The following is a 21,813-nucleotide window of genomic DNA, read 5'->3' on the forward strand; positions in this document are numbered from 1 at the left end:
ACTTGAACAAGTACAATTATGCATGATTGCACTTCTGCCATCTGCCATGTGTTCACATTCACAGGTTTCACAGGATTCTCAAGCCTAATAGTAGCTTAGCTTGCTCATGGGAATATTTTTTTCGCAGGGGGTGGGGTGTCAAGCCTAAATTCGATAGTGACATTGGAGAGATACAGGAAAAGGCAGGAGACAGTGAGGGGGGAGGACTTGCAGCGAAGGGCCTAGGGCCGGCTGCGGCAAGGACTTGTATATGTGTTCTATCAGGTGAGCCACCTGGGCCCCCCATGAGACTATACGCTTTAATGTTTCAGTGATATTGAAACGAGAACTGTCACCAACCTCTTGAAACTTTTTAGCATCTGGCATGTCTATTCATTAGCTTCAGGTGCTTTGCTAAAAAGAAAATTTTCAAGTGAAGAGGATTTATTTGATAGACTGAGTGATTAGCTTTATTATATTTATATATAAATAACAAATAGGCCTATGAGGTAGGCCATTGCTATGTCTGTTAGCCTATAAAATTGTAATCTCACGTTTGTCATGCCACACTATACTTGTCAATGTGTTTGCTGTCCAAAAGATTTGATTCCATAAAGCCTCCGTTTGCACCGTAATGAGGTAATGAGAGTCCTATATTACATACCTTCCCATCATTGCCCCATGCCTTTTCATACACGCACACAACCACACCATATAAACCCAGAGAGACGGAGGGAGGAAGGGCATGACTCCTGGTATAGATTTGCGCTCTACTAAGCACACTTTTCTAGTTGCAGCATGTTTTAAATGCCTAAATATGCATGACGGTTCCACTCAACCCATGTAAGAGCTATGTTTGGTTACATAAAGTGAGATTTTACACAGATCTGCAGGGCCTTGCGTTGTTCCATTCCGACTGAGTAAGACACCTTCACTGAATCAGAGCTGACAAGTATTGCTGTATAAAATATGAGTGGTTGTATCTCCTCTGTCTACACTCCAGCAACACTCTTTTCACCTTCTTTCCCTCTGTCTCTGCTACCAGGATGAGAAGAACCAGGTGTTGATGACCAATGCCTGGCTGCAGTTGGTGAGTGTGCCACCTGTCCTGTATGATGTACAGGTCATATATTACAAACACAGTGAGCACTCAGGGGAGAAGGGGAGAGGTCAAGAGGGGGAATAGGTGAGAGAGAGAGAGAGAGAGATGGGAGTGTCTAATTAAGCAATATTGCGTTATCGTGATTCTTGGCACGGCAGTGATGCAGTCAGGAACGAGGAGGAGCCGAGTTCTGCAAGCATGCCATCAAAATAAAACATATATGTATTCATATATCGTGGGGCATTTCGTCTGCAAATTTCCCATGCAAACTGCTAGCCTAGCCACTCCATCTGATCGGCACAGCTGATATTTTGATTGATTTCATTTGAGAACGGCTAGGTGAGCTGTCATGCTTGTTTGAGCACGGGTAGAGAAGCCTATTCCAACCAATCAGATGTATTTATACTAGGTTGCGATATTTTGATCGCTCACTGAAAATAACCAGCTTGAAGCTTGTACTGTAGATCAACAATTATTTGTGAGCAACACTGGCATGCACCTAAGTATAAATCAGGCAAGAGATGATGACGTATACGCCGTATGACATCATCCTAGTTGACTGGTTCGGCTCCAGGCAATGAATCAGCCTCTGACCGTATACTATACGGTCAGAGGCTGATTCAGTGCCTGGAGCCGAACCAACCTGTATAACCTGAGGTTTTAGTGTTTTATATATACATGTTTTGTAATGATTTTCTTTCTCCACTTCTTCATCAGTACTGGACTGATGTTTACCTGAGCTGGAATCCAGACAACTACCCTGGTGTTCAGAACCTACGCTTCCCCTCAGACCAGATCTGGACACCCGACATCCTTCTTTACAACAGGTAAGCTCTCGGTGTTTCCATACGTGTGCGAGCGTGCATGCGAGCGTGTGTGTGTGTGTGTGTGTGTGTGCGTGCGTGTGTGCGTGCATGCGTGCGTGAGTGAGAGAGAAGAGAGAGAGAGAGAGCGACTGTCCACTGGAGTGGTGGAGAGACAACTCAGATTTGTTGTACATATTCTGTATACATTCTAGAAATATACCAGACTAGTTCACTTGGACTTTAGCTCTTCCTTTAACCATCCATTATTTTGTGAAAAGAGACCCACCGGTTGTATGGCTGGACAGCTTATAAAAAGATAAGAGAAACCCTACAGTTGTGCCATTTGTGGCAAAAGCTTGTAAATATATCTGAAACCCTTTGCTTGTAGTTTTTGTGGAAAAAGCGCTCAAACTTTCTTTCTTTTCCTGCCTCTTCTTCCCTTTCTTTTTTTTTTTTTTTTTACATATTTTATTTAGATTTTTCAAATACAAGTGAAAAATCTTGGGATGCCGGGCATGGCATCGATTGCAGAGGTAAATTAATCTCGTTCTCTCGGGCCCGGTGCTTAACCAGTTAACACTACACAAGAGACACATACTGTACACGCACACAAAAAACAAAACTAAAACAAGGGAACGAAAGGGTGGTATTGATGACCATCAGAGTTCAATAGGTTGCACCATAGCAGCCAGATATACAGATCCTTTCTTTGTTTTTCTTGGTCTTCTCCGTTCATCAATGTTTTTTAAGTTAGTTTGTTTATATTGTGATAAATATCGTATCGCAGTCTTGTTATGATTATTGTATCGTGATTTTCTGATGTTGATGTTGATCCTTATTCTCTACAACTAATCAGAACGGCCATGCTCCCAGCATGCTTTGCTTTAAAAAATATCTAATCCTGTATTCATGTACTGTATTTAATCCACTGGTGCAAAACATAGACCTGATTGTTAGTGTGATGGACAAACACATTCCATAAACACATGGAAGAGAGGTTAGGATTCTAAATATAATCCCATGCTGTAAACATGATAACAGAGCATAACCGTGACAACAGATCCCAAACGCCGAATCTCTGGTGTGTACACAAAAATACATTTTGGGAAAATGAAAAACGGGCTTCCTCACGGTCTTCATGTGCTAATGTCCATATGCGATTTAAGAGGAAGAAATAGAGTCCGCAACACTGGTAGAAAACTACTACTATTAATTCAACGTTTCGATCACTGGGATCTTCTTCATATGCGAGTTAACCCACTGAGGGAGAAAAATAAGGATTAGATAGACTGACGGACAGAGGGTTTCTTAATAATCCAAGGCAATAAACTAAAACTGGTATGAGGTGTGAATAAATCAGGGTTAAGGGTTTGGCGCTTTTTACCAGCCAAATGTGGGTAATCTAATGTAGCATGTTACAGTACATGTGTGTTTATTTACAGCATGTGTGTGCACTGATTGCTACACCTAATTCCTGTAGAGCAAGCTATCAATAGAATATAATGATGTGATATACGTATAAACATAACATTTCATGAAAATCTACTAACATCAAAGTAATATCTGATATACCTAAAGATTTATATTCAATACTCATTCACATTTCAATATTGTCAAAATGACGGCACAACAGACTAAACGCAGGTGAAGTTCTGAGTAGATTTGATGTTAAATTACAGTCAGTGAGAGAGATGTTAAATTACAGTCAGTGAGAGTGATGTTAAATTACAGTCAGTGAGAGTGATGTTAAATTACAGTCAGTGAGAGTGATGTTAAATTACAGTCAGTGAGAGAGATGTTAAATTACAGTCAGTGAGAGTGATGTTAAATTACAGTCAGTGAGAGAGATGTTAAATTACAGTCAGTGAGAGTGATGTTAAATTACAGTCAGTGAGAGTGATGTTAAATTACAGTCAGTGAGAGTGATGTTAAATTACAGTCAGTGAGAGTGATGTTAAATTACAGTCAGTGAGACTCGTGCTTTTTGGAATCCAGGTCATTTGTTCTCATTTGTAGCGTTTGATCTTCACGCCTGTGAACTGGAAATCTAGGCCAATTTTCCTTTGCCTCATACGCTTGTAGATCAGCTATTTTCTTCCTGCACACACTACACTACACTGTCGTAGTGTATCTCAGGATAAACAACTACTTGAATTGGAAGGGACTAAATATGAATGATGTTCTGCATAGTGCAGACAAAGAGAAAGTGGTATTTGAAGAACAGCTACTGTAGATAAAGTGGTGGTTAATTCATATCGACACGTCTGGAGCCAGAAGAAGAGAAAGAGAGACAGAGAATGAGAGGAAAGTATTACAGTTGATCTTCACTGAAAAGCTAAAATATTAAATGCATGTTGCATGTTCCCAAACGCACGCACGCAAGGGGACAGAGCAAAGGTTTGGGCGATTAATCCAGATTTTAAAAGCTCCTCTTTTTAGCCTCACAGGGATTACCCATCTTAATCTATGTTCCCTCACCTAACCCATCTCTTTCCCTAAATCTCCCCCTCTCTTCCCATCACCTCCTTTCTCTCTTCCCATCACCTTCATCCTCCCACACCATCACTCATGTCAGTCAGTCAGACTTCTCCTTTCCTGTTTACTCGTGTACTTTCTCTCTCTCTCTCTCTTTGTGCACATAACTCATCCTTCCAATCCTTGACTCTTTCTCTTTATAAATCATGGCATCCACCTGTCAGTTTGTCTCCTGTTCTGCTCCCAGAGGATCAACATGTCACTGTTCCTTCGCCTCAGCTGTGTCTGTTGTCTCGCTAATCTCTCTCTTGTATTTCATTGTGTTCCATTCTACTCGGCTGCATGCTCAAATCACGCCGGCATCATGAATGAGAAAGATTATTCATGGTGAGCCTTTTCGTTCCTTTTATTTTTATTTTATTTTTAAAACTGCTGTTTATGTGACATGATGTGACACAATGTAAAGTCAGTTTGGATGATCGGAAGGAAAGGCACAAGGAGGATGTTGCCAGTGTGTCGGTATGAAACTTTGGAGACTGCTGACGTTTGTGGAGCTTGTCCGGAAGTGTTGCCAGATTTTGCAAGAGAAATACTCCCCCCTGTCAGGTGTAAAGGAGCAACTTGGACACTCAGGCATGAAGGAAGCATGAGTTCAAGTCCGTTGCTCTCCCCTTGTCCCCCATATATGGGGACTACGTTGGTGGAGGGTGTGTAGAGCCCAGGATCACATTAGATGATTGACACAGGGGTGAATCGTGGGATAAGAAATATATAAAAAAAAAAATAAGCAACCATGGGTCTATGAAAACAAGCCCAAAAGAAAGGGGGGGGGGTGGTCTTCTGCAGACAAATACATATTAATCTTGGGAGCCTTGCCATGAAAGGCCTGACTCACACCTTCACAACAGATTGATGTATAGCTGATGCATGAGACTTGTTTACTGATGCAAGCTCACAATGCATTTCCAATGGGAGTCACATGGTTTGACACAACATTTTTGTTGTATGAGGGGGAGGGGGGCAGTCGAGTTGCTTACATCTAGCATGCATCAATGTTGTATGCTAGATCGAAAGGTGTGAGTGAAGCCAAAGTCTTTGAGATAAACTTGTTTAACAACATACGGAAACAAGCCCAAATAAGCAATACACTTTAGAAACAAGACCCCCCCCCCCCCAACAACAACCAAATAACACAACCCACGACTACCGATATTTACAAGCAACTTTACAGAAAAACAAGCCCAAAGTTGCTTATAATAAGCGGGCATGGCAACACTGCTTGATGGCTCAAATGTGGGGTGGGTGGATGTGGAGTGGGGGAGGGTGGTGTCTCTATTTACAGCCCAGCCAGAAGGTTGTGTGATGGCCCCCTGGGGGGGCCATCACACACACACACACACACACACACACACACACACACCCACACACACACACACACACACACACACACACACACACACACACACATACACATACACACACACACACACACACACACACACACACACACACAAACACACACACACACACACACACACACACACACACACACACACACACACACACACACACACACACACACACACACACACACAAAACACACGCACACAAAACATGCACACACACACACACACACACACACACACAAACACACGCGCACACAACACAAACACACTAATACCTCAACATTATACTGTGTCGACATTACTGTGATATGGATGTATACCTGCACAGTGCACACACAAACAGACAAACAAATATAAATGTGTACATGCTCTGCTACATGCACATTGCACACGCACTCACGCACGCACACACACACACACACACACACACACACACACACACACACACACACACACACACGCGACCTTACAAATTGAACATTAATGGCACAGCACACACCATTACACAGCCAATAACACGCCAGCCTAGCTGTGTTGAATTAGCATGTTCCTGAGAAGAGCATTCTTTCATGTGCTGCCATTGTGACTAATATGAGGTTAATGATGTTTGGACGTGTATGTACGAATGCGAGGGCAATCTCAATATGGGATGCAGTAAATGAAAAACAATTAAAAAAATCAATTGTGAGGCATTAGTCATTCTATACGTATATTATCCAGCCTTTTTCATAGCCCTTGTTGTGTTTTCATAATTGTGAGTGTGATCACGTTGACTCACCTATTGGGGAGACAATTAAAAGCTTTCCCGTGAGTCAGTGATTTCATTAACACAGGTGATAGCAGCACTGCTTCTTTTCCTTTCTGTTTTGACTTTTAGAATGCCAGACACAAATGTTCACTGTTTTGATTTACGATTCTGCATCAAAGTGATGTATAACACATTTCTAGCATTACAATGTGTCTTGGGTAGCCTAATCAGATAGCAATCCGACTGTGCAACTGTGAAAGTCACAGGGATGGAGATCCCTGATGATGTCATCAATATTGGCCAGCAACTCTACATCTGACCTCAAACGTCAAACCCTTAGATCTCCATATATGGAGCTGACCTGTTCTGACATTCCATATGTTGATCCTCCTTCCTTTTCGATGTCTCCCGTTTGACTGATACCTGTCCATTTAAACTCTAGATGGGCCTGCCCCAAAGTTAATGGATGCTGCAGTAATGCAGTTACATGACTGTGTAAGACGGTGACCTGCTCTCTCATTAGGTAAAAAAGTCAATGGTCTCATTTCACGAGGGATCGATCAGGCTCAGGCACGTGAAGGACATCCAGCTGAGACTGAATTTAAATTCTGTCGGCGGACAGTCATGGCACGTAAAACCCAAATGGACTGCTAATTAACCCATTCTGACCTGAGATCAGATTCTAAAAATACATACACACACAGTTCATAGTACAAAAAAATACAGTTCATAGTACACAAAATAATTATCCTACCCACACTGTGCAAATATATCAAGGTTCAAGTAATGCAGTATTGCACTCTCCCAGTAGTTAGTTATCTGTTATTGAGTGCTTTGATTGACAGTGGAACAAAACTGGGAAACTGGGAGGTCGCGGGTTCGATCCCTGGCCGGGTCATACCAAAGACTGTAAAAATGGGACCCAATGCCTCCCTGCTTGGCACTCAGCACCAATGGGTTGGATTGGGGGTCAAATCAACTAATGATTCCCGAGCGCGGCGCATGCTGTGGCTCACCGCTCCAAGAGATGGGTCAAATAGACCAATTCTTTGTTTACAAACATTGGGACTGGGACGGGTGACTGTTTCATGTCCCAACAGATCTCCAAACCTGTTGTTTTGGGGAGCGCTGGTTTCAGTTCACTCAACCTCCTCTTGAGTGTTGGCTAGTGAGATGCACCCTAGGAGACATGTATACTTAAAAGCGCAACAGTATTGCGCACAGCTGATATACAAGCGTGCACATCGCATCACGGATGCGACTGTTGTGAGCGTAGAGGTCTGCGTGTGTGACACCATCGCGGGACGAAGACATTGACTGGAGGAGTGGTTTTGAGGACTGATTTGAATTGCTGTTGTTCAAACACAACAGAAACCAAGGATTATAATATATTTCAAGGGCGAGAGATCACAATAAAAATCCTAATCATTCTTCCTCCACACTGGGAGAAAAACAGCATCTGAAAGTTTGATGGTGCATTTTTTACACGTGAGTGCAGTTAGAACTTTTCCATTGCATCTTATGAGAGGCAGGGTTCTTGTGCTGCCGGTATGCGCGCGCATGCTGTTGCTTATCAGTGTGACATCGTCTGTTAAGGCGTCTATGCGGAGAACAAATTTCACTGCGGTAACGTGTGTGACTAATCGTACGACTTTGACTTTGACTAGAGTGTTGAATGAACAAATGGGTGAAGGGGTGGTGGATGTGTGAAAGAATATGCCTATTCATTACTCTAGTGATACATTCCTTGGATTTACTTGAATTAGCTTAATGTAAGATAGATGAAGACTGACTCTGAAGCTGTCTCCATTCCTTGATTATTTATACATTGTCATCTTATACAACACTGCAACAATGTATGGAAGCCACTGTTTCATACAGTACCTTAAAGGGGAATACCACTCAATTTCAACATTTTACTATGTCAATAATATACCTGGAAATAATGGAAATATATTTTTTAAAGTCCCCCCCATTCTGTGTTGCCTAGAGCTGGAGGTCTGAAACAAATCAGTAACATACAGTACATCTTAGGGACTCATGGGGGGACTTTTTTTTAAGGTATATTAATGACATAGTAAAATGTTGTAGTCCTGTAACTGTGCAGACACAAACCATAACCATGGCCAAATAATTTATAATAACCTCCCAAATAACATACCCTAACCAAACGAGTTACCATAATTTGAAGGTAAATCGCAAAACATAATGAACTCAAACTAATTATAGAACCACGTCGACAAATATTTAGTTTACAGTATATTTACAAACACTAAGTGCTATCACTGTTTTGAGATGAACCACCGTGAGAATAATGTTGAAATATTTAAACAGTAATGATTTCAATTAGATGCTGTTTCAACAATGAACTTGAATCATCATAGAGAATGACCCCTATTGTTATTCCTGGGTATACAACTGTTCTGATAACCAGCTGTTTGAAAACCAGCTGAGACACCCAGCTTTGAAACACCTTTGTGAGCTCTGACAAAGGAGAAACCACCAGCGCATTCTCTCCTGCAGTAGATCCTGCGCATTAATTTATCTTGGTAAAGAAATGCCAACAATGGCCAGCCTGATTTATACTTACATTGTGTCGCGCAGCAAAAATAGACAACATGTGCATCATGGCTTCACTTTGGGATTGATACTGCAATTCAAATCAGGCTCATGTAAAAAAAAATGTTTAAAGCTTCAACGTTGAGAGGTGGCGAGGAGTGGATGGACATGGATGGAGATGCAGAGCTTCCTTGGGTCAGAGGGTCAGATGACTGAATCTTTGCATAATAGAAAGAAGACTTAAGGTCCTTGCAGACTGCTGCATTTTCTTTATCATTCTCTGGTGTTTTTTCGCCCTTTTTCTGAAGCTGTGTGTGTGTGCGTGCGTGTGTGTGTGTGTGTGCGTGTGCACGTGTGCATGCGTGCATGGATCAAGACATCAGTACTACAGTGTTGAGTGAAGGGAGAGGACAGCATGCATGACTCATGTCCCTTGGCCCAGAGACCTGTCACTACCTCCATTGTTCCTCTTCTCTCTGCCAGCCAGTCTCTGTGCTCTCCTCACCACAGCCCCACCCGTGCGTGCGTGCGTGCGTGCGTGCGTGCGTGCGTGCGTTGTGCGGGTGTGTTGTACAAGCCCTTTGACTTCTTTGTTTGCCTTCTCCCAGGGCTATCACCTGTCCAGTCATATGTAGGTCTATGGAACGTGTACTATTGCCAGGTGTGTGTGTGTGTGTGTGTGTGTGTGTGTGTGTGTGTGTGTGTGTGTGTGTGTGTGTGTGTGTGTGTGGGTGTGCATGCATGAGTGCATGTGTGCTTGCGTGCGTGTGTGTGTGTGTGTGTATGTAGTATCAAAGCATTATACAGTAGCCTACAATAATGATGTATTTGGACGCACGACTTTACAAGCGCTGTACAATGTGCATTACGTTGACCATTTCTCACACACACACACACACACACACGCATGCACACATGCGCGTACGCACAAACGCACACACACACACACACACACACACACACACACACACACACACACACACACACACACACACACACACACACACAGAGATAAGTCTTTTGTGACATGTACAAGTGTGGAGTGTGGGAGAGTGCCCCTCATACAAAAGCTAGCATAAAGCCAAGCCTTGAATAATTCAATTTATGACCCAGCCTTAACCAACCCTTATCTCCTCGCTGCAACATGTCAACCAGCCGTTGATCCCGACACCCATAACAGAAATAAATAACAACACTAAAGGCCACTGCAAAAAGGTGAATTGCTCAAGCTGAAGAAAAGGAAATGACAGAGAAAATAGGAAAACGGGAGAGCAGTCAAGTGGCTGCATTGAATAGAGCTGTCAGATGTCCTAATGGCCATTTACAACTACTGCAGTGTAGGACCTGCAGAGAGTGGCAATGGGGGTGGGAGGTAATGGGGGGGGGGGGTGCATGGGTTCTTTGCATGAGATTGAGCATTCATGTCTCATGTGTGCATACAGTATATGCATACTGTATACCAGAGAACATAACTAAACGGAACAAGAACAGAAGAGATAAAGTCCAAAAACAGATCAACACGGCCAAAGTCTACAGGCTGAGGAGCAGGCCGTTACAAGAGGAATAGAAGATGAGGAGGGCAGCAGAGGAGAGAAGAAAAGAACAGCAAAGAGACAGAATATGAAGGAGTCTGAGTGTCAGATGATGCACTTTCACAAGTTATTTGATGATCAACGTTTTTATTCTCTAAATTCTGACCTGAGCTTGAGGTCAGTATACAATATGCAGTACAGTATATAGTTTTTTTTGTTTTGTTGTACTCATGTTGAGTAGACGATCAGCATTACTGTTAACCAGTGTAAAAAGACGTGTATATCCGAATAATTGTAACTGTATGAAAAGGTGTCCCATGAGGGATGGGCCACGAGGTGGCATGACACTTAAATAAAGTCATTCATTCATTCATTCATTCATTCCTATAGTATCTGTGTGTGCATGCAAATACATAGAGTAAACACGTGGACCTTGTTTCAGTCAGATACTGTACATGGGAATCAATGTAGAATATAGACCGATTCACAGAGGGGTGCCCTGGGCGCGGCCATTACTGAGGGGTAATCCATGGAGCAGGTGCTCCGTAGGCCAGGTGTAGCTAATCAGTGCTGCAGTACTCAATGGTACACCCTCAGTAATGGCCGCACCCAGGAAACCCTCTGTGAATCGGTCTATAGGTTGTCTTGCTTAAGTTTTAGAACGGTTCAGCTTTTGTTCCTGCTTTCCTCTCTGACAATGTTCACACAATTCTTTCTGTTAATACTTAATTGCATTTCCACCTTTGTGACCTCTTGACAACTCTTACATTGAAAACATGTGTCAAAAGAATCAGGTCTAATAATAGTTAGAAGTGAATGCTGATTATGAAATGCACCTTTGAGTGAGATGACAAGTTAAATCAAACATAATTATACACCACAGCATATCTGGATTCAACAACCAAGCTGTTTACAGACACGCACACGCACGCACGCACGCACGCACGCACGCACGCACGCACACACACACACACACACACACACACACACACACATACACCCCTCTGGCAGACAGATGGCCATTCCTTTTTTTAATGCCGTACTTATAAAGATTACACTAGCCATTACCATCCCCCTCCCCAATACAATTTATACCCCATCCCTCCTCCAGCCTCTCTCCTGGACTATATGGCCGCTGTGAATTAATGTCAATGTGACCTACGCCTGCTGTAGGCCTGTTTTTTCCATATCCCACTCATCTATTTTGACTCTGGAGATGCTACAGTAAATGCACAAGTTTTTTGTTATTTTTCTTTTATCATAACCCCTTGACCTAAAATTGTCACATAAGTCCATGGCTTGTTTTTCATAATTAGACAAATTCTCTTTATAGTCTCAATAATTGACTAGACAGTCAGACTAGATAGTGCAAATGGTCTGTGTTGGGTGGAAACCTCATATCCTATATGTACAAAACGAATCAAATTCAAAAACAGCAAAAGCAGCAGATCAACAAGCTCAAAACACTTAAAGCTTGCTGATCTGCATGCTTCTTTTTAATATCTATTTGTGTGTGTCACTGATAATGTAGGGCATTCCTTTATAAAAAACACAAAAGGTTAAAATATGGAGAAGGTTTCTGCCGAACACAATAGTTGTTCCTGTGAGTTTGTTTACCCTACAGTCTATATTTCAGCTGTATTTCTGACTATACCTCCTAACTCTATTGGATCCTCGAATTGTTGGACAAACCAGCTAACTCCAACTTGTGGAGCAGGTGGTTTGTCCCCCATTGATTAAAATGATGAAGACGTCATAAGGAAAAATACTTTATCTCCACATTAATGGTCAAAAACCTCCTAACTCCACTTGAGCTACAGTATATTTGGATAAACGGATGATAATATAAGGAACACATTCAAGTAGCTATCTAACAATGTATAAAGTCGCCATATCAACTTTGATGAGGCAGTATTGTGTTGTTCTAAAAACATGTTTTTTTATTTGTTTTTTCTGAAAGGTTAAAGATGGAATGCCACAATTTTTCATGTGTGTATGAGGTGACAGTATACTTCATTAGACACCCTGGAGTCGTTTTGATGTGCAATGGTGTATTAACTTTGTATTTAGGGTTTCTTCCTGGAGGCTGAACCCTTGACAGTCAAACGAGCCAATGAAATAAACAGTAATATAGTGACATCACACTACCAGCCCCTCCCCTAACCCCTCCCCCTTTATCATACAACTACAGCTGTGCTGTAGTTCAGGTGGATCACCACCCACCAGGCAAACCAGGCATACTTAATGAACTGGTGGGCGTGTCCACATCAAAGCATGATTTTAACAAATACTGTACACTTTTTGGAAAAAGGTCTTCCTCCTTATAATTATTATAATAATACCTGATCATGTTTTAGGGTGGAAAATGTTCAAATGTCTTGGTTAAAACTTGCATGTTCAAGGTCGAACAGATAAACTAAAAAGTTGAGATCTTCCTTCGACCTGGACATTTTGTTTTTTCTGCAATTTATTGTTCCAAAAGTTCTCAGGCTGATTCAACTCTTTCAGATAATTAACCTTTCTTGTTGAGATGGGAACATGATCTATATATCCATAGCTTAGAGAGAGGACTTTTCTTTGGTTACAGGATTTATTGTGTTTGGCCATGGGCTCTTTGTCTCCAACTCTCCATATCCCCATCTCAACAAGAAAGGGCGACTTTCTAAAACTGATAAATCAACCTGATAGCTTTTGGATCCAAAAATCGCAGGAAAACAAATTTCCAGCACTGAATGAAGATTCTTTGTGAGAACAGTCTGCTTATGTATTTAAAATAAATGTGTGTGAATGTACTTGTATGTGTCAGGAACTGGCAGGAACCTCAATCAATCAATCAATCAATCAATCAATCAATCAATCAATCAATCAAGTATGTGGTTGATATTAATGCCATTTGGTGAATTTCCATCATAGATAGGTCTTTATATATTTAGTTATTGTAGGCTATACAGAATATGCAGAATATGCTTGCTATTCTTATATAATAACTTTAAGCACATCTCTGCTAATCAGGGTAAATTTAGTGCTTTGAAGTAATTTGGCAAAAATGGGCTGTCCATCTAATATTAAGGAACCCGGGTGGTCTGGTATGTTCAGTCCAAAGACCACGGCCAATTGTGGCTCTGCACCGGATGCTGCAGTATTTCTGGGATGCACACTACAGTATACTGTAGCTTCATCGTTATAATATAATTCTATGTCTCCCTATCTCTCTAGTGCCGACGAGCGCTTCGATGCCACCTTCCACACCAACGTGTTGGTGAACGCATCAGGCTACTGTCAGTACATCCCCCCTGGCATTCTGAAGAGCACCTGCTACATCGACGTGCGCTGGTTCCCCTTCGATATACAGAAGTGTGACCTGAAGTTTGGTTCCTGGACCCACAATGGCTGGCTGCTGGACCTTCAAATGCTTGATGTGGACACATCCACCTACATACCCAATGGAGAATGGGACCTTGTGGGTAAGAGAGCCTCATTCTAGCATTACAGAAGATGCCATTGGAAAAGCAGTGGTACTATTCAAAAGTACAAATTACGAAAGAAACAGTGAAACTTTACATGCTCAGTGCGTTGCGGTGTGACACTTTGGTTCCCAGTCCGTTTCTAGAAATGTAGTGCCATTAGAAATTCCATTTGCAATGTAGCGGAGTGAGAGTCATAAGCTTTCACACAGTTGTTCTGACTGACATGCTGCATCATATGAGAGACATTTTCCAATGCAATTCTCTTTGTAGCTGTAGAGCAGAAGTAAGTCAGTACTTAACCCTAACGCTATTATTTCATTGAGCTTCATCACTGGAATTATGCAGTAAGTGTTTTCTGGCATTCAGAACATTTAACAATATTGGAAAATAATGAGACAAAACTCATTACTAAACTTTAAAGCGATATGACAAGGCACATTAACGCCACAGTCTGTACAAAATGTGTTCCCAGTTTGCTTGATTAATGAGGCCCGTTCCACCATCCTCTCTGGAGAGAGAGAGAGAGCGAGAGATGTGACTATACGTGACTCCACGTTCACTTTGAAGATGACTTGTCATAATGGCATACAGTACGCTGTGCAGGGAATGGGATACTGACTGCTTTGTTGACTTCCCATATGTCTCCATATTGAAATTAAGTGAATTAATCAGATTCAACAGATGGGAAAGATGTTGATGGAAGGAGAGAGGACGAGTGTTGCAGCTGGGACAGAGCAGCACAGCAGGGTCACATGGTCCCTGGGGATGGGTGCCAGGCAGGCCCAGATGGTATGCAGTAGGAAACTTTGACACAAAGGCAGGGATGCAGCCAGGCCATATGAGTCACTCACCATGCAGAGCAGTGTGTGTTTGGTGTTTATGACACAAGGGGCGTCAGGGTGGGCAGGATGTAAAGCAGCAGTTTGATTCCTGGCGTGCTCATGAAACCCACCAGGCGCGCAAGCGTAAGCGCTGCTTTTCTTTCGCTCCATGCAGCTGTTCTCACTGGCGACACATGGACCCTCCACTCGAGCACAATACGTTTTTTCTCCCCACTCTTGGCGGTGGAAAAAAGTGTCTCGTTTATCATTGAAATGCATTGAGTATAGGATGACTGGACAAGTCATCCTACAGTCGCGTGTAAATCTGCACACACAATGAAGCACATGTGCAACGCTTATTTGGTGGGTTCAGTCAGTGCGTTAGTGTCAAACTGACCTTGAGCAAGACAATGAACCCCTGCTCCCAATGAGCATGCATGGGTGCTTCCTCCATCGGTTTATGAATCGGTGATGTAAAGCACCATGGAGAAAGGTGCTATATAAATGCACCATTTACCATTTATGATGATGAAGTCAGGCCCACAACAACAAGCTCACAATGCGTCACATCCATTGTGAGCTTGTAGATCGGCTATTTTCATATGGCCGAAATGTATATAGGGTTGAAGTCAGTGGTTAATGTTTCGTAAAGTAACTAGCAACTATTGTTTTCAAATAATTGTAAAGAAAATCAATAAACATATGTTTAAAAAAACGTTTGCCTCTGAGATGTATAGTAGAGCTAGCTATAGAAGTAAAAGTGGTAACACTTGAAATACCTCAATACCTCAAACGTTTACCCAGGGGTAAATGCACGTCGTTTCTTTACACTGCTGTGTGTGTGTGCCCATGCATCGTGCCAGGTGTGCCAGCCAAGCGCAACGAGCTGTACTACGAGTGCTGCAAGGAGCCCTACCCCGACGTGACCTTTACAGTGACCATGCGGCGCAGGACCCTCTACTACGGCCTCAACCTGCTCATCCCCTGTGTGCTCATCTCTGGCCTCGCCCTGCTCGTCTTCCTGCTGCCCGCAGACTCTGGAGAGAAGATCTCGCTGGGTGAGAGACGCCGGATTTTATAAGACCCGAGGCCCGATTCCACAAAATGCCTTCTGAACTGGTAGCACTCAAAAATATAGCAGATGTTACAAGCTAAGCTTGCACATCTGCTATTTTTGAATAGCCAACGCCAGAATCTGAAATGACACAGATGCTTTCCCGGTCTTAATGGGTTGTAATAATTTGGTCGGGGAGGTGTCTCTGTATCGTTTACGACAGTTAGTCAATCATATTTGATACAGTCTGTTTCTAGCCAAAATGTAACTAATTCAGCAGAAGTAACATTAGAGTTTTCTCACAGTCCGTTGATTCTTCATATCCATGAGTGAAACGGCCGGGATGATTAGTTTATTTTTCAAACACATTTCTTATATGAGGCGATCTAAGATCCTCCTATGGGGATTATAATACAAATAAAACAGTACACGAACCCGTGGACTTAGCGCCCTGTAGCGATATTGATGTCAGACTTTGGTGCTCTATTAATAGCTATTAATTGGGAAACAAGACATCACGTTTTGAATGATCTTGGGCCTGTGCTTATGGCTATGAATAGATGCATCTAAAAATCTTAATTTTATAGTTTTTCCACCTCTTCTTATCTAACTGACCTAACTGTGCACGGTTGTGATTTGAAATTGCATGTCTCACAGTGCCTCTTATGCAGTCAGATTTGAATACATTAAAAACCAATCAGACTCCAATCTGGATGGGAAATCAGATTTGGGCCTAACAACCTAACTGGTCACAGGCTAGCACTTCATATATGTCCCCATCCTCTCTCTCTCTCTCTCTCTCTCTCTAGGTATCACGGTGCTTCTCTCACTGACTGTCTTCATGCTTCTAGTTGCTGAGATCATGCCAGCCACCTCTGACTCTGTTCCCTTAATAGGTGGGTTATCCTATCCTGATGTATCCGACTGTATACTGTAGAGGTAGGCGTGTCTCTCTGTATGTGTCCACATGCACCATCTTTTTTTTTAAAGATATTTTTTTTGCGGCTTACGCCTTTTATTGATTTTTGAAGGGACAGACAGTAGGCTGACAGGAAACGGGAGAGAGATGGGGGGATGACATGCAGTAAAGGCCGTGTCGGGTCCGGGAGTCGAACCCGCGGCACACTGCGACTGGATCACCAGTCCGGTGCCCAGACCGTTACGCTACGGCCTGGGCCACATGCACCATCTTAAAGAAATCCTCTGGCCTCAACTGTGCACATACATTGTAGTTATTATTTAATCCCAAGCTCTTGTTAATACTTTTCATATATCTAGATATAAACCCCACAGACAGACTTGACCAATTTCAAATTCACTTTAAAATGTTACTTAAATGTCACTTAAAAACAAGCAATTGGGTTGTGAGCTTGTTGATCGGCTAATTTTGCAACTTTTGTGTGATACCATGACTAAGTATAGGGCATTCATTTACAGAAACATCCAGACCCCCAGGAACGCGCCCAGGGGGGGGGGGGGGGGGCTGTGTCTGAAACCCTATGCCATTCCCCCAAATGGCATAGGGAGCAAATTGTGAAGCCTGAACTAAAACTGTCAACAGCGTTAATATAGTAGGTCCTGAAAAGTGGAGACTCCCCGCAGGGAAAGGAAGAGAGCAACAGATGAGGAAAGAATGAGGGATATATGGATAGATTGGTTGGAACCAAAGACAGAGAGAGGAAGAGAAAGAGAAAGTGATGAACAGCTACGTATATGGGCAAGTCTGATAAGAGGCTTCCAAGATATTGTGGATTGGTTGATGAGATACTGTAAAGCATGTCATATCATTATAAAATATATATATCACTTTATAGCGAGCTACAGTAAAGTGATATATTTAATGATTTACTCCCACTTGAAGCAGACAGTGTGCGATTCATCACATATCTTGAGTCACAGGCTGACTTAACAGATTGTGTTCATTTCATTAAATTATTTTGACAACACTGATTTAATTTCAACATCCCAATTCATCCTTCCTCCCCTCTGCGTCATTCCTGAACAAAAGTGTGGTTGATGGCCGGTAGGCTACAGTACAGTACGTGTGCTCATGACCTAACCAAAGTGTGTAGACTACGGCTTACAGGGAGAGAGAACAAAGAGCTAAATAAAGAGTATTATACAACGTAGATAAAAAGGGGATAATAGTGTAAGGATGTAGACAGGAGGAGGGGGCAGGAATGTCTTTTTAAAGTGCTGGATCATAACTCCCATTAGTTAACTGTTGTTTTCCCTCCTTCCCCTATAGCTCGATAAGAGATCTGGGGCCGGGTTTGCCTTGCTCTAGCGTCTTCTAGTCTGTGGATTCATTTTATGCTCTCCTTCCTCCCCTACAGCCCTTCTCCCCTGGGTTCATACCTTTACAATCTATGGTTCATACATCCCCAGTGTACCCTTCACAACCATAAACAGCTCAGATATTAAGTGGCTTAACCACTTAAGCCCTAATGTTACCATCATACCATGAATAGCACAAATAGACGATCTACAAACTCACAATGTGTTTTGGCAGTGAATTTGTATAGAAGATTATCTTTTTGGGCTATGTTTTGGAAGTTTGCTTTTCTTTCATAAGAGAGGCGAAATCTATTTAATTTAGCAATTTAAAATATTGAGTATTTACCTTGATTAAGTACAAGCTTTAAATTAAACATCCCCATGGGCAATTTGAATAACTTAGGGTGAAACGGGTACTTGGCACATAGCATGACATATATCCGTTGAATAACTTAGGGTGAAACAGGTACTTGGCACATAGCATGACATATATCCGTTGCATGAAATGTGTAAATGTGGAATTATATTGATACTGTGTCTTTGTAGCCCAGTACTTTGCCAGCACAATGATGATTGTTGGAATGTCAGTCGTGGTGACTGTTATCGTGCTGCAGTTTCACCATCACGACCCTCAGGGAGGCAAGATGCCAAAATGGGTGAGTAGCATGACTGGCAGCCATTTAGTTCTTACTTCATACTCTGCGAAATATGGGAGGCATCCTTTGGTTAGACATAGCATTGGTCCGACTGGATTAAGGTTGGTGAGGGGTGCGTTAAAACGACCGGATTAAGGCTGGTGCACGGGGTGCGTTAAAACGACTGGATTAAGGTTGGTGAGGGGTGCGTTAAAACGACTGGATTAAGGTTGGTGAGGGGTGCGTTAAAACGACCGGATTAAAGCTGGTGAGGGGTGCGTTAAAACAACTGGATTAAGGTTGGTGAGGGGTACGTTAAAACGACTGGATTAAGGTTGGTGAGGGGTGCGTTAGAACGACCGGATTAAGGTTGGTGAGCGGTGCGTTAAAACGACTGGATTAAGGTTGGTGAGGGGTGCGTTAGAACGACCGGATTAAGGTTGGTGAGCGGTGCGTTAAGACGACCGGATTAAGGTTGGTGAGGGGTGCGTTAAAACGACCGGATTAAGGTTGGTGACCGTTAACGCGGTGCGTCAAGGGTTGGGAGAGGGTTTAGGTTAGGTTTAGGTGTGCTGCCCCGTGGGAGGTTAGGGTTAGGGTGAGGGTTTGAGATATCAGACCAATGGTATGTCTAACCAAATATCCCATCCCCTGATTATGAAATAAGAACAAAATGACTACCATGTGAATATACGGTCAACTTCACCTACAGCCACGGAACTCCTCGATTACCCAACGGAATTTAAAACTCTTCTTACTAATTAATTGATCGGCCCAAAACATTGTGTTTATTGTCCTGATTTGTCACGAGCCCAGTTGGCTTTATCCGTGGTGTAAACGTCTTCAAATAAATACTTTTTGAAAATGAATGGGGAATTCTCTTCCGGGGCTCTCGTCGTCATGAAAGGTGGCGGGACTGCCACCTTTCTCCACGGACGGAGCGGAGCCCTGTGTGAGGGGCATCCTCTGCCCCCTGCCCCTGCCACATGTACAGTATTCTGAAAATATCGCTTTCAGTGTTGTTCTGGTATGTAATGAATTGTACAGTATGTCATGATGATTAATTGAATACAATGGAGCTTTTCGTGTTGTCCTTTTAGCATAGTTTATATTTTGTATTTTTTTTTTACTATACTAGTGCCATACTGCTTTCAAACAATCAATCAATTGAATCTGGAACCTGTCCGAAACATGAATTATCCTAAAAGATACATGCACGCAACTCCATTGGCCTTTCTCTGCCCTCAGGTGCGAGTGATCCTCCTGAACTGGTGTGCCTGGTTCCTCCGGATGAAAAAGCCCGGCGATGAGCGCAAGCGGACTGGCTACAAGTTCCAACCCCCGCAGCACCACTCCAGTGCCAGCTCCATTGAAATGAGAACCATGCCTAGCGTCAATGTCCCTGTCTCCCAGCCGCCAGGCCCACCCTGCCCCACCGGAACCTCCAATGGATCCATGAGCCTCTACTTTGGTGGCTACCACCCAATGGAGAGCCCACCCTACCCTCCCTCCAGTGACTCCGGTGTGGCTCTGGGGGGACGAGCCTACAGTTCCGACGAGGCAGAGCCACCCGGAGGAGGGGGAGGGGTCGGAGGCCTTGGCATGGGAGTCGGAGTCGGAGCCGCAGTGGGAATCAGCGTCCCCCCACCGGAGATCCAGCGGATCTTGGAGGAGGTGTCGTACATCGCCCAGCGCTTTCGGGATCAGGACGAGGCAGAGGCCATCTGCAGCGAGTGGAAGTTTGCAGCAGCGGTGGTTGACCGGCTGTGCCTGGTGGGGTTCTCCCTCTTTTCGATCATCTGCACCTTCACCATCCTCATGTCAGCACCCAACTTCATAGAGGCTGTCTCCAAGGATTTCACATAGCTGGATGCAGCGTCACAAGAGAGGGAAGGAGGCACAGGGACCAAATTAAAAAAAGGCTTGAGGGAGATCAGGACAAACACAAGTAAAAGAGTGGAACACTGTGAAGAGACTTGCTGCTAGTTCAGATGGCATAAAAGGTGGTTCCCAACCTTGGGCCCAGTCCCTGCGTATATGGCTTAATGTGTCTCACTTATCATCACAATACATTGGTACCAACTAATTAAAATTAAGTTGATAATTTAAAGTAAAATTTATTAATTTCTTTGTCTAGCATCATTTGTATACGTATTTCTTGCCTCTTGAACAAAAGAGTGGAAAAGGTTGGGAATCACTTTACAATAGAAAGAATCAATGTAAAGAAGGAAGGAGGCCATGGAGGGCAAATGGAAAAGAAGGTTAAAGCAGGAATTCCTGCTTTGATTAATAAATAAGGACCAAGTGGGACTCAATTCAGTTGCTCTTTCTCCTTATTGAAAATAGTGTTAATAACATGTTCTTTTGTCCGTCCTATATACGCTTTGAAATTATAAATAGATGCATATTATGTTGGCAAGAGGGACCGTCTCACTCTTTTGTTGACTGTTCACAACTGCAGCGGTTTTCGTTGGTGAAAGCCCATGCATACCGCCTCAGTTTTCCCATGACTACCGCCTCAGTCTTTGTGAACTATCGAAATCCTGGCTACTATTTGAACTTTGACTATCCAGGGAATGAAGTCCCAGCAGTTGTTACCAATGATGTAAAGTCCTTGTAACATGGTGATAGACTATTAGCCGTCTATACTGAGTCTCACTGTGAACCTTGTTGTTTTTGTTTTCACTTTAGTCAATAGTGGCTTGTGTGGTACATGTCGCCATTATTACTTTGCTTCAGTTCAAGCATAGAGACATTTCCAAAAAGATAAATGGTCTGCATTTCTTCAGAGCCTTTACCCAAAATGCTTTCAATGTGTGTTATATTTTCACATTCACACACAGAAACAGATAGTGGAGGCAACCATGCAAGGCACCAACCTGCTCATCGGGAGCAGAGATAGGGGTTCAGTGTCGTGCTCAGTGAAACACAAAGTCTGGGAAACGAACCGGT

At 42.9% G+C, this 21,813-nt stretch overlaps 1 protein-coding gene across 1 annotated transcript in view; it reads left to right on the plus strand.

Annotated features, from left to right (window-relative positions):
* Positions 1 to 20,727, plus strand: part of chrna8 (cholinergic receptor, nicotinic, alpha 8) — a gene marked incomplete at both ends in the record, with an annotated part of 38,181 nt that extends 17,454 nt beyond the window's left edge. Inside the window, 7 exons of the mRNA XM_083785166.1 lie at positions 1,025 to 1,069; positions 1,799 to 1,908; positions 13,824 to 14,071; positions 15,759 to 15,953; positions 16,759 to 16,845; positions 18,773 to 18,882; positions 20,110 to 20,727. Coding sequence (XP_083641292.1) covers positions 1,025 to 1,069; positions 1,799 to 1,908; positions 13,824 to 14,071; positions 15,759 to 15,953; positions 16,759 to 16,845; positions 18,773 to 18,882; positions 20,110 to 20,727 — 1,413 coding nt within the window. The remainder of the gene's footprint in view (positions 1 to 1,024; positions 1,070 to 1,798; positions 1,909 to 13,823; positions 14,072 to 15,758; positions 15,954 to 16,758; positions 16,846 to 18,772; positions 18,883 to 20,109) is intronic.
* Positions 20,728 to 21,813: the final 1,086 nt, after the last annotated feature.

The sequence above is a fragment of the Protomyctophum parallelum genome (genome assembly GCF_964188405.1).
Source record: "Protomyctophum parallelum genome assembly, chromosome: 16".
NCBI lineage: Eukaryota > Metazoa > Chordata > Actinopteri > Myctophiformes > Myctophidae > Protomyctophum > Protomyctophum parallelum.